We start from the raw sequence: 13,967 nt of genomic DNA, 5'->3' as shown, positions 1-13,967 counted from the left end.
ACATCCGCTCAGCCTCAACCCACTCCTGCCATGTGGGAATGAAAACCTGCTGACACCAGAGCTTGTGAGCCTTTTTTAAAATAGGAAGCTGTAAGACAGAACCTTTGTGAAAGTTTCTGATTTAGAACTACTGAATGGTTCAAGCAAGATGCACTTGGAAATGAGGTACAGCCCTTGAGCTGCTGGTTTGCAGCCTTTGGCATAGGCTTCGCACCTGGTAGGGACTCAGTAAGTGTTCAGAGAATTATAAATCCTACAAAACAGTCAAGAGCAAGGGTTTTGGTTTCTACCGTTGGTAGAGCTTTTCTGAACCTCTAAAGTGGTGATGAACTCTGCAGAACTCGACTGATAACGTTTTTAGTTTGGCAAAATGAACTTGATGGGGGAGAGTAACCATGTGAAGGCATTTCATCTTAAATCTATCTGTTGTATAACGTATTCAAACGTTAAAATTAATAAATTCTACTTTCATGAATAAGGAATAAAATGAATTTCTGATTGTTAATTCTGTGCTTAAGCTGATGCATTTATCCTTCGCCTAAAGGAGATGCAGAAACTACCAGAGGCCGTTCAGCTGATTGAGAAAGCCAGCATGATGTATCTGGAAAACGGCACCCCTGACACGGCAGCCATGGCCTTGGAACGCGCTGGCAAGTGAGTGCGTGGAACACAAGTCTGCATAGGAGCCACTGGCTTTTTGTCTCAATAAAGTCCTTGGAAAAACAAGTTTTCTATCTCTCATAAGAGTCCAATTTTCTTGTCTCATAGGCTTATAGAAAATGTAGATCCAGAAAAGGCTGTACAGTTATATCAACAGACAGCAAATGTGTTCGAAGTAAGTCTGAATTTTACTTTTTTCCTTTAAGTATACTTAGAATGTTTAGGCTCATTTTCTGTAGGAAAATAGAGAAATGCAGTGACTGCTTTTAAAGTTTTCTGTGCTCACAGTTGAACTGTAGTTTTTTATTAGACAGTTAATAAAATGGATTAACAGCTTTGGCATTTTCCCCCTGCCCACTTTGATTGAGTGCTGTTACTTTTTTATCAAATAATTATTGGGAGGAAAAGAAGATTCCTAGATTAAAGCAGCCAACTGTCTCTTCTTTCTGATTCCTTCAGAATGAGGAACGCTTACGACAGGCAGTTGAATTACTAGGAAAAGCCTCCAGACTGCTGGTCCGAGGACGCAGGTAAGATTTCCAAAACTGTGTTGCTGTGTGTCCATGTAAACCTTCAGTCCACATTTGGAACCGTTAAGTAACGTGGGGAATGGCTTGTTAATCTATTTGGTGTGAGCCACAGGCACACCAGGCCACCGAGTAGAAAGAGTAATGTCTACAAGATGGAACATGGAATTAAATATGAAAAGATCTGTTTTTGTAAATCTGATGCCAAAATGTATCATGCATTGTGGTTTTATTGGTTAAAACCTGGCTCAGCAGTGTGGGAGAGCAGTTGTCTTGATACGTTATTTGGTTGGGTTATAACATGTTTCTCTTGAGGAGAAATTGCTGTACAGGCATAAATAACAAGATCCCCCAGTGTTCACCCAGGGAAATTGTCCGGTTCTTGACAGTTAAATATTGTCATTAAATAGGGTATTTGCTTTTTTATCCTTTAAACATATGACTTAATGCATAAATAGCTGGACCCCAGGAACCTAGAATGCTACTGGATTTTCCTTTATTTTTATTCATTTACTTTAATTTAAGCTTAGTAGGCACTCTCTGTCATTAATAAAATTGTTTGCCAAGACACTGTTTAGTACTATTTAAGATGAACACACTTAGAAAACTGTAAATCTGAAGGTACATAACCTCATTAAAATTTGCCCCTACTTCCCTCATGACAGAAAACACCCAAGATCTGTTTTGTGAAGGAGTCAAAAAACAAATGACTAAAGAATCAGTTGACCTTTTTCTGAGACTGAATTAAATGTTTTCTTCATGAAGACAATAGATTGTAAAATATAATTCAAACAGGTTTAAAGTAGCATCGGAATAAATTAATATAGAATTGATAACTTTGGTGTGTTTTCATTTAGATATACTACTTTATAGGACCTTCTTTCATTGATTAGGATTTTTTTGTTGGGCTAAACGGCATAGTATTTTTGTTGTGTTTTTAAATTAAGAGTTTTGTATTAAACCATGAGGCAAAACTTAACATATACATAAGCCTCGGGTCATTACGTTTATTCATTTTACTTATCTAAGCTTCCTAGAAATCCAAACCACTGGAATGCTAACTCCAACGATTCCCAACTTATAAACGGTGATATAGTAAGTTCAGGTCAGTGCCTGAAAGGGTTTCTTATAGAAACAGAGCTGCCTGTGGTGATGGTCCCAGGTGGTGCAGCATAGCTGAAGTGTACCAGGATTCTGATTCTCTGAGCAGAGCCTCGCACTTGTCGCAACGGTGCCCTGGACTCTTCTCATCCCAGGGCAGACAGGCATGCCCTGGCATACTTTGTCCTCTTCTCATCCACTCCCTGACGGTCCTCCCCGCAGACCTCCAGAGCCTTCTTAAGGCCCGACCGAGGTCCCTTAACCACTGAAGGCATCCGAAGCGAAGTTGGAGCTAGAGACAGAAAGTCAGGCCTGCTCTGGGCACGAGCGCGCGCTGCTTCAGTCTCCCCAGAGTATTTCTGCTTTCACACCTGCTCACCTGTTGTCCAGACTGAGATTATCTAAAGCTGGTTTCTAGGGGGTGGAGCAAAGGGAAGGAGGGGGCCAGGAGGAGCTCCCCAGGAGGGCAGCTGAGCAGCCTTTTCTAGCTACATGTACATGGTCCCCTGCCGAGCAGTAGCCACCACCATTCCCAGAAGTTACTAGTCAGCTGTAGCGTGTGTGATGAGAACCATTATTCTAGAACAAATACGGAGTTTTCTTCACAGTCCAATAAAGTGGTATGGAGATGCTGGAAGGGGGACATTTATATGTCTAGGGCAGCCAGTATGTCTTTTATTTACTTCATGAATGTTTTAATTGCTTTTTTTCTTCCTTTTTAGTAAAAGTGCATTGAAAAATAGTATTTTATGTAGTATCTTGAACAAAAATTTTATGGAAATACTTTCTTTAAGTTTTATAAGAACATAAAGATTGATTTGAATTTATTCAGGAATGGTAAGGAATTTGATGTTTTGAAAACTATCCCTGGGTATGGATAGTATGAAAGAGTTACAAGTCAGCTGTCACAGTACTGCCGTCAGGAATTTCACTAGTACGGGATGAGAAAAACCTGGAGGATATATGTTAAAAAAAGATAGCTGTGAGAATTTATATGATATTTGAGTATTTTGAATATATACTTTGATTCTAATCTCAATTGGGGCTGTCAGTTGTCCAAAAGAACTAAAATAGTAATTTTATATAATTATAGAAAGAGCATCTAATAGAGTGTAGCTTGCAATTTTAAATTTTATGTTTGTTACATTTAGAATAATATATTTTTACATTAATGTGATTCTGTAATATTTAGTCATAACTTAACAGTAGCTTCTAAGTATAGTGACATTAAATATCCTGTTTAATATATTGGTATTAGTCTCATGCTCTTCCCACATTTCTGGAGAGCCATAATTCAGAAGTGAGTCAGAGTTCATTTAGGTTCAGTCTGTGAGGCCTTAAATCAGTCCACACCAGTGCCCGTGTCCCCTCCCTGAACAGGCCCTTCCAGTTGGTTTGACTTAACAGACCATTCCTGTGCCTTCCAGAGAAGTTCTGAGGCAGCTGAGCTGGTTGGTAACACTGAGTGGTTGGTGCGCAGTGAACCAAGTCAGAGTGCTTTCCAGAGCTTTATCATAATTCTCAGTGAGGAGGAGAATCCGACTTCTGTATCAATTAACCACCCCCACCACTACCTGACTCCCCACTTCTAAGGCTCTCTCTCAGACTCTCCCCTGGTGGCTGAGACAGTCACTAGATTGTAAACACAGGGAGAACTGGGTGTGTGTATGTGGGGTAGGTACTAGTTGAACATAACTAGTTTCCTGTCCTTGTCCTGTCCTGTCCGTTGTGATGCCAAGGTTTATTAGGGTGATATTAAGCTTAGTTGGCAATGTGATGAATTGGCTGAAAGTTTTGTAGGTAGTTAAAAATACGTTCTGGATTTCAGGAGGCCGTGGAGGAGTTTTGAGTTATTGTGAGGGAGATGTCCATTGAAAACTGGGTTGAGTGAAGTCCTGTGACAATTTCCTGTTGTATGCACATAATTTTTGTGGGGCTTACATTTTATTTTATTTTTGAATTGTAGGAAGATCAAAAACAGTTTATTCTCTTTTCAGCAAAACCAGACGCATTTTATTTTGTTAGGAGTATTAAGAATTATCTCCATGTTCCATTATAATTTATGAATAATTTCCTGGATACATTTGAAAACAGTTGGCTTTATATGTCAGTTTCATGGACTTTTAGCCAAGTTGATCATTTTTTTAAATCACACATAAACAAACAGTATTTCTCTTAGATGGCTGTTTTGCTAACTAGCTGTTAGCACATGGAAATGCTGTTTTTATGCCAAGGAGATAAGTGAGTCACGTGTGAAGAATACAGCCTTTATCGTTAAATATATGAAAAACTTAAAATGTTAAGATTCCTACTAGAGTGGTATAATCTGGATGTTCACCGAATGTCCTGATGTAATACGTTTTATAAAACAGGATCTGGGATAAGCTCATGTCATAATTACAAATGATACAAATGTATGTTACCCAGCGTATTAATTTCCTTTTCTGTATGACAAGTAACCACAAACCTAGCAGCTTAAAACAACAGTCACTCATTCATTGTCTCACAGTTCTGCAGGTTAGAAGCCCAGCTCCGGTATAGCTGGGTCCTGTGCTCAGAGTCTCATTAGGCTGGAATGAGGTGTCCAGTATGGCTGTGAAGTCATTCTGGGCTCATTGGCTGTCGGCAGGATTCCTTTCCTTGTGGCTGTAGGACGCACACCCATATTTTCTTATTAGTCGTTGGCCTGGGGGCAGTCCTCAGCTCTAGAGGTACCCATAGTTCCTTGGCATGTGCCCTCTGGACGGTTTACAAGATAGTAGTTCTGTGGCTTCTTCAAGGTTGGTGAGAGCATGTCTCTTGACTTCAATCTCTGACCTTTTAAGAGCTCTTCTGATTAGGTCAGGCCCATCCAGACAGTCTCTCTGCTTCACTCAAAGTCAGTTGATTAGTCACTGAGTCACTCCTCATAGGAGTGAGTTCTATCATATTCAGAGGTCATGCCCACATTCAAGGGAAGACTATATAAGGATATATATATAAGGAGCAAGAATCTTGGGGAACAGTCTTAGAATTCTGCTACCATGTGCAATTTGTAAACTGGCTTTGTTCCCCAGATTTATCAAAGTGGGCTTAAATTCAGAGTGTATTTCTCCAGTGAGCCTTATTTTTTTTTTAATATAATTTATTGTCAGATTGGCTAACATACAGTGTGTAAAGTGTGCTCTTGGTTTTTGGGGGTAGATTCCTGAGGTTCATCGCTTACATACAACACCCACTGCTCATCCCAACAAGTGCTCGTATTATATGAAGTATTAAGTTGCCAGGGTAAGGCCCACAGAAATTCAATTTAATTCATAAGAAGTAAACCAAGCCAATACTGTGTGTGTGGTGTGTGCACGCATATGCGACTCAACTATTCAGGCATAATTTTAAAATTATCTTTTTTAAAAGATAATTGTTAACATTTTTATATGTTAATTTGGGTTACAAAACAGCCCTTTGCCTCTGCATCTGAACAGTGCAGACTGCTTGCCCTTTTGGCTTTTGGGGTGAGGCCTGCACACTTTCTTGAGGCACAGGTTAGGTGCCAGGAAAGGAGTCCCAGGACGGGGCCATGGTACGCCTGTAGAAAGAGATGAGGAGCTGTGTACGGTGTGCTGGGGTTGAGGCTGCGGAATGGGAAGGGCGAGGGCCTTGGAGGATTTGGGGGAACAGTGTTAGCAGTGCCTTTCCTCTTCATCCTGCCGTCTGAGTGGGATGGAAGAAAAGGAAAATGGGTGAGAGTTCATTGAAACCGGTGAATGGGCTCTGGGCTGATGGCTCGGAGCCTGGAGCCTGTTTCCGATTCTGTGTCTCCCTCTCTCTCTGCCCCTCCCCCGTTCATGCTCTGTCTCTCTCTGTCCCAAAAATAAATAAAAAACGTTGAAAAAAAAAATTAAAAAAAAAAAAAAAAAAAAAGGGGCGCCTGGGTGGCGCAGTCGGTTAAGCGTCCGACTTCAGCCAGGTCACGATCTCGCGGTCCGTGAGTTCGAGCCCCGCGTCAGGCTCTGGGCTGATGGCTCGGAGCCTGGAGCCTGTTTCCGATTCTGTGTCTCCCTCTCTCTCTGCCCCTCCCCCGTTCATGCTCTGTCTCTCTCTGTCCCAAAAATAAATAAAAAACGTTGAAAAAAAAAATTAAAAAAAAAAAAAGAAACCGGTGAATGGTGAGGACGAAAGGGACATTTTTTCTGGCTCACTGAGCAGCAGTGGAGCGTGTGGTGGTGAGGACAGAGTTGGGAAAAGAACTCTCCAGCTGTGAGGCACTGCCCTTGGGGTGTCTGAATGGCCTTAGTGGAAGGGAAGAACTCTGGGGTGATTAAATCAGGGCTTGTCTAATGCTTTTCACGGAAATTCACAGAGCAGTTTGTTGAATTGGATAGATGGCTCATTAATGGGTGATCTTTACCAGACTTAAACTTCTCTGTTTGAAGTAACTTATCCTTACGTGCTGCTTTTTGTCTGTCTGCTTGATGCCTGAACGGGTGAGTGGAGTGTTTCAAAGATAAGCCATGGGGTGCCTGGGTGGCTCAGTTGGTTAAGCATCCGACTTCGGCTCAGGTCATGATCTCGTGGTTCATGAGTTCGAGCCCCGCATCGGGCTCTATGCTGACAGCTCAGAGCTTGGAGCCTGCTTGTGCTCTGTCTCTGTCTCTCAAAAATAAATAAACATTTAAAAACAAACAAAAACATAAGCCAGATGTACAGAGCTCATGGAAACTGGGTTACTGAGCTAAAAGTGCTTTATGTGTTATTTTCACTAAAGTCTGTGCTATCAAATACAAAGGCGATCTTCCCTTTAGGTCACTTAGAGCTGCCTTGTTTGACATTTCTTTGTTTTGTCTTTAGGTTTGATGAGGCAGCACTTTCTATTCAGAAAGAAAAAAATATTTATAAGGAGATTGAGAATTATCCAACTTGTTATAAGGTATGCTTTGAAAGTGCTTATTTTGGCTTTATATTTGTTAATTTTTCATATTGGTGTAACTGGGTACCTAGGACTGGATTCCATGGATATTTTTAAAAATAATTTTGGGCAAGATGGAGTAAGCCCCCTATAGTCTGTCTCTCCTGCTGATTACAGCTAAAACTTCTGGACAAAATATAAAAATTCCTGGACTCTGAAAAATAAAAGCAGAGGGTGAGTAAGCACTTGGACAGGCAGCCAGTACAGGAGATGGTTTCCAGAGTTTTCCCTATTTTTCTTGTGGCATTGCTTGAGAGAGGCCCCCAGTCCTGGAGCTCAGCAGCAGAGGCTCCAGCAGCTAAAACCCATCTACCCCATGTTTCTAACTAGAGGGACTCATCTATCCCGTTTTTCTCCCATGGCTTTGTTCTGAGGGTGAGTCCTAGTCATGGCAACGGCTGTGACGATGGTGCAGGCAGATGAAACACCGCAAGAGGCTTATCAGTCTCTTTGGCCAGAGGAGCTGGGGCGATGAGCTAAGAGTAAGGTAGAACGCCCAGGAAGGAGGAGAAGGGAATCCCGAGTGTGGGTGTGAGCAGGCGCCCACACAGGTGCTGGGTTTACTCTCCAGCTCCGCGTGTGCCGGACAGACCCAGAGCAGCAGGGCATAGGCTTTGGGAGCTGAAGTAAGATTTGACCACTGTCCAGGGCCCACAGCACCCTGGCAGGACTCTTGCTTGGGGCCGAGCCACAGCGGCAGGGCAGAGGCGCTGAAGACCAGAGCCGCTGCCCGCCAGCTGCAGATGGAACCTGCAGTCTGAGCGTGCCTGCGGTATTGCCTGCTGAAAGCATCCATGCTCTCCTGAGAATTCTAGGAGAGTCTATGCAGCATAACATCCACAGTGTCCAGGATACAGCCCCAAAGCGCTCCACACAGAAGGAGCCAGGAAGTCAGCCAGTTTTCAAGAGAAGACAGTGGACGCCCACCCAGAGGTGCCCCAGATGTTGGAATTACCAGGTCACAACTTCCCAGCCTTTTTTTTTTTTTTTTTTTTTTTTTTTTGAGAGAGACAGTGCAAGCAGGGGAGGGACAGAGAGAGAGAGAGAGAGAGGGAGACACAGAATCCGAGGACAGGCTCCAGCCTCTGAGCTGTCAGCACAGAGCCCAACGCAGGGCTCGAACTCAAAAACCATGAGGCCATGACCTGCGCCGAAGTCAGACGCCCAACCGACTGAGCCACCCAGGCGCCCCACAACTTCACAACTTTGAAGCAGCTGTTGCAACTGGCCCATGAGGTGGAAAGGCAAACAGATGAATAGACAAAAGGACTGTTGTTTCCTCTTCTCTTCTCTTTCTTTCTTTCTTTCTTTCTTTCTTTCTTTCTTTCCTTCTTTCTTTCTTTCTTTCTAAATAAAAACTAAAGATGAGCTAAATGAGAATTTTGGAACTGAAAAGGCAATGTCTGCAGTAAATATTGGATGAACTTAATCTGATAATGGAGATGATAAAAGATACAGTGAACTTAAAGATGGATCAGTAAAAGTTGTCTGAAGAACGGAAAAGATTGAAAAACCCATTTTGAAGAGCTGTTCTGCCAATAAGATCTTATCAGTCATATCTTTGGTCTTAATGATGCTTTTGTGGGCTTATAGATAGTATTGTTCCTATTATCTAAAGTTTTTATTCATTCATTTGTCTTTTTCCTACTGTCTAAGAATTCCAGAGTATTATTGTGGCGTCACAGGTCTCCCCTCTTTTTCATTCCTTTTTCAAGATTGAGCCTATGTAGATACTTTCTTACAGCGTGCGGTAGTTGTGTTCTAAGTTGTGTTATTCAGTGTGGTCCTCAGACTGGCAGTGTTGGGACACCTGGGAGCAAGCGGGATTGCAGGCTTGCCTCGGACCCCCTAGATCAGCCTTCATTTAGCAAGACCCTGCGTGGCTCATGGGCACGGTACAGTTTGACCTGTGCCGTTGTGTGTTTTCTTTCATGCGTCCTGTGGAAGCTACTAAGAATTTATAAGTCTCCGTATGACTGCAGATGTCAGGGGATTGACTTTGCTAAACAGATGTAAATTTGGGCCGTAATCACCTGTTCTGTTTTAGAAGACAATCGCTCAAGTCTTAGTTCACCTGCACAGGAGTGACTACGTGGCCGCGGAGAGGTGCGTCAGAGAGAGCTACAGGTAAGACGGAGGCAGCGCTGCCCGGATGTGCGGTGTTAACGTCTGTAGTTCTCAGTGGCAGACCACTGCTTAGACAGCTGCTATTGGTCCTGAAGCCATTTTTGGTTTTTAATACATTTCATAGTGGTGGGGGGACTTCCCTAACCACTTCAGCAGGATTTTGACAAGTTCGGATCTTCCCTGTGTTTTTCTCCTGGGGATTTCGTGGGAGTGAATGACTTCAATGATTTTGTTCTGTTTGCCTTCTAAGAAAAAAAGAACAACAAAAAAAGGAGTAAAGAAATGTTCTCAGATTATATGTTACAGGAGGATCATGTCTTACTGAAGGTAGTTCAAATGAGTGGTCTCAGCCTGGGCACTGCTGACATTTTGGGGCGTATACATAGTTCCTCGCTGTCTGGCCTGTCCTGTGCCTTGTGGGGCGTCTGGGGCATCCCAGGCCGCTACCCACTTGTTAACAAAAATGTCTCCAGATATTGCCAAACGTTTGCTGGGGGGGGCAGGATGGCCGGGGGGCAGGTGGAGACGTGTGACTCGTGCTTGCCGCAGCATTCCAGGGTTCAGCGGGAGCGAGGACTGCGCCGCCCTGGAGCAGCTCCTTGAAGGCTATGACCAGCAAGACCAAGACCAAGTGTCGGAGGTCTGCAACTCGCCCCTTTTCAAGTACATGGACAATGATGTAAGTGGCCTCTTTTCTTTCCCCTTCAAAGGTGGAGGCTTCTAGTGATGACATTTTTCTCCTGTGGGCGTGTGAGATGTTCCCCCTCTATTTTTCACCTCTGGCTACTGCCCGACAAGGAATGCGGCACTTGCCCTGAATTTCACCATAGTCTTAGACTGTTGAGATGTCAGCCATGTGGGTTCACAGCCATTTATCGAGCCTTCTAACTGTTGACCATATCTGTAGTTTTTAATTCGGTTCCAGTTCTCAGCTTTGCCTTCCTCCCGTAGACCTCTGTAGGTCGCTTAGTTTGAGTTTTCTTTTAGGCTTCACCGAAAGAGGCTCCTCAGGTAGTGGCCTTTGTAATTCAGGGACCTTGTCGGAGGCCCACTTCCATGACAGATGGTTGTGTCACACGGGGTATTACTGAACTCCTGAACTCTGGAAGCCTCACTTAACTCATCTGTAAGAATGGAGCAGCAGGTCCCTGTCTTGCCCACCTGTCTCGAAGAATAGATTTGCATGTGGGAAACAGCCTCGCACAGTGCCGTATACAGAGTGCGAGCCGTGTCTGTTCAGTAGATTGATGAGCCCCTGTTCATTTGATTTGATATTAGAGCAGCTTAAGACCTTCGGTTTTTTGTAATGATGTATATAGGTTTTTTTCTTGATAAATTCTTCTGTAGGTTTTTGTAAGTTTGATGATTTTTTAAGAATTTGTCTCTAGCTTAACTTCTCATTTACTGCACAGATCTTTATTTTGTAGGTACCTGCCAGTATTACTTAGCGGGTCCCAATGATCTCAGATTCCTAGGTGTGGCAGAGAACTGATGTTTTTACTGGTTGCGTACCTGTCACGTCACGGTCATGAGCCATCTGTTGGCAGAGCAGTGTGGGTTGTGCTGTGGGTGTTCTTCCATCTAAATGGTAGTATTGGTAGAGAACTAAGATCTGTCTCGTATAGATAACTACTGTTGACACGTGGCACACTGAGATTCTGGTCATCCAGCTCCTGAGAACATGTTTTGTCGTTGACAGTATGCTAAGCTGGGCCTGAGTTTGGTGGTTCCAGGAGGGGGAATCAAGAAGAAATCTGCCGCACCGCAGGCTAAGTCTGAAGGCGCCACTGCCCCTGCCACCGAGGAAGACGAGGACGAGTACGCCGGAGGCCTGTGCTAGGGTCTTGGCTCTGCGGAAAGGAAGAGAAAATTTCTGACGTGCCGTTCATGGACTTGGACCTTGTCTAAGGGGATCCAGACTTCACTGCAGTCATGGTTTTGAAAATGCTAATAAAGACTCATCTTTAGTCATCATTTCGCGAAGTCACCCATTGTACCCACTACCTGAGAACTTTTTTTTTCTTTCCATAAGAGCCTTTCTAAGACACCCAGCAAGAATGAACAGGCAAATGTATTGTCACATTTTAATACAGTTGATTTTGAAATTTGCAAGCCACAAATGATATTCTAAACAAAAGGGACAGTAGACATAGAGATTCTTTTCTCTTGGGTTTTTTTAATTTATTGTTAGAGAATTTTCTTTGCATTTTATTTAATCATTGCTGCTAAAAGTAAAGTTTACTGGTTAAACAAAGTAGTATTTTAAACTTTTGTTTTGAAAAGGAGATTTATCCCTAGTGATATCAGATACATTTAAATTATTAAATCTAAGTCTTTTCAGAGGCAAGACTGGGACAGGATGCTATTTTGAGCTTTACAATATTGTTTAGCCCAATGAAAGGTACATTTAAAGTCTTACACGTAAATTGAATCCTTTGAAGGCATATTTAGCTCCTCTTTGAAATACATTTTTTCCACCTAAAAAAACACAGCGGCTCTCCCCAAATCCACTTGGTTTTGACTAAATGGGAATTAATGAGGACTGTTTTTATGCATTCTAATTCCCAGCAGTCTAGAACATTTCTTCCCTCCAAAATAATTTTTGATTCATTTAGAGCTGTAACCGGACAGTAACTAGACGTGGGAATGCCGTATACCATAGACATTTAGCTTAGAGGGAAGAATGGTTTCTGAAGCACTTCTGTTTAAAGGACTGACTGCCAGCATTTTAGTCCTGGTGGGTATTCCTAAGAGATTATTTTTGAAGCATTCCTTTTTCACCTCTGTCTCCCAGTCTGCTAAGCGGAAAGAGGCACCGGTCAGCAGCAGGGTGCCTTCTGCGGGCAGGGTGGTTTCCTGTCCGCGTGTCCTGTCTTCACAGAGCCCGGCCTTATGCGAGTGCAGCGTGTGTCTGTTCGCTGCTCTCTGAAGACCCCAGGGCCGATCCATCACAATGTGTGGTGTTTAGCCATGGTTTTAGCCAAGGGAGAGGAGGGCTTAGCCAGGACGTTATCTTCATGTGGCAGGTGCTCTTGGGTGGGGGTGGGTGGGAGGGTAGACAGATTTATTGAAGACCCTATTTAAAATACTAACAAATACAATGTTTGGATTCCCCAAGTTGCACTCCTAGTTCTGGTAGCAGCCCATTTTCACTGACTCTATGGAGATTAACTTTGAACAATCTCAGTAAAGCTGCACTTAGACATTTGTACTGAAGGACATACTAGAATGCTGCCAAGATCCCGCCATTGCTGCTGTGCCCTTTAGATCTAGTCGGAAACTTCGGGAGCCTCATATTAACGCTCCTGTGAGCTAAGCCACCATCTGTCTAAACAGATTTGGCAGCACTTAAAAGATACTTTAGACCGTTTGTTTAAAGACCATATTACCCATTGCAGCCTTGGAAAAATCGGTAACTTTTACATTCTAAAAACGAGGAGTGATTCAGTGCATTCTGCATCCGCAGGGCAGCTGACCCTTAGCAACGTAAAAGGCTCTGTTTCTTCCAAGTGCAGCCTCCTTCCCCCTCCCTGCCCGTGCTCAGGGACTGACGTGCAGGACGCACGCTGTGGTGTCCAGGAAAGAGCCCTCGTTCCATCCTCATGCAGTTTAGTGTTCCACGCACGGAAGTCTGTATCCTGAGTGTGGTCCGAAGTGGGAAACGTGTTTACAACAACAGGAAAACCTTTTGCAGAGCTCACACCATCACTTTTACCAAAGTGGAAGTCTGCATGAGTATGCTCAGAATTGAATACTCAGTGTTCTATTATATTGTAAGTGAAGTCGATCTACAAATATATTTAATATATTGAATTTCTTTGTACATAGAGTATGTATGGTATTTGTGTATGGAATCTGTGCTTCCTTCCTATTTTTTCCAGTTCTTTGATGAGAAAATATTAAATGTGTTGTTACGGAAATGTAGATTATTGCTTCAGTGGGAAGATATTATGAAAATAAAATCTGTAACTATGATATATATATATATGATATGAAAGTATGACTATTGTTACTCATTTCGCTTCACTTATTTCCTTTCTTCCAAGAACATAGTCTCATTTATGTGATTTCCAGCCATACATATACAAGAACAGTATTTTGTTAGGTCCTGTATTCTGCTCTTTGGGAGTCAGTTAAGAACCTTTAGGAGTTAAACTATTTGAGTTTTTAAGATACTGATCCTCCAGTTAGTATAATACTGTTCTATCTGCTGCTTGTTGAGGTGGAAGACTTTAATACCTCTTCCAAGAGAGTAATTCTTTCACGAAGGGAGGCGGTGGAAGTCAAGTGCATCATTTCCAGGCCAGACCACTTACGGCTGGAGGGACACTCACGAGTTCCCTTTCCCCTGCCACTCAGATCCGGAATGCTCCCGTGTCCCGCCCTGAGAGCGGAAGCCGTAAGCAGAGCCCTCAGCTGACCTGTGATGCACACAAAGCAAGAATGAACTTGGTTTCCAGTGCGTCTTAGTACGTAAAGACTGTCCCAGGATTTGTGCAGAAGTTGACTAATCAAGAAATTTTTCTTGAAAAATGTTATTACTTCTGTAAGAATATAAACCTGGAGTAAGGCACGTTTTGTTGTAAAGTGTTTTAGTTGGTCTTCGA

The 13,967-nt window shown here is 43.0% G+C and overlaps 1 protein-coding gene across 2 annotated transcripts in view; it reads left to right on the top strand.

Moving 5' to 3' along the window:
- The window catches only part of NAPG (NSF attachment protein gamma), a 28,899-nt gene extending 15,558 nt beyond the window's left edge, over window positions 1–13,341 (top strand). Inside the window, exons 6-12 of one of the 2 annotated variants that reach the window (XM_019418492.2) lie at window positions 545–654; window positions 769–835; window positions 1,120–1,190; window positions 7,116–7,194; window positions 9,284–9,360; window positions 9,910–10,039; window positions 11,060–13,341. In XM_019418492.2, the coding sequence (XP_019274037.1) occupies window positions 545–654; window positions 769–835; window positions 1,120–1,190; window positions 7,116–7,194; window positions 9,284–9,360; window positions 9,910–10,039; window positions 11,060–11,200 (675 nt within the window). In that variant the 3' untranslated portion in view covers window positions 11,201–13,341. Of the gene's footprint in view, window positions 1–544; window positions 655–768; window positions 836–1,119; window positions 1,191–7,115; window positions 7,195–9,280; window positions 9,361–9,909; window positions 10,040–11,059 lie in introns of both variants that reach the window. The other variant, XM_019418491.2, reaches the window with a different exon arrangement.
- Window positions 13,342–13,967: the final 626 nt, after the last annotated feature.

The sequence above is a fragment of the Panthera pardus genome, unplaced genomic scaffold (assembly GCF_024362965.1).
Source record: "Panthera pardus isolate Hobbes unplaced genomic scaffold, ASM2436296v1 HiC_scaffold_15, whole genome shotgun sequence".
NCBI classification, from domain to species: domain Eukaryota; kingdom Metazoa; phylum Chordata; class Mammalia; order Carnivora; family Felidae; genus Panthera; species Panthera pardus.
This window is presented reverse-complemented; position numbering and strand designations above follow the sequence as displayed.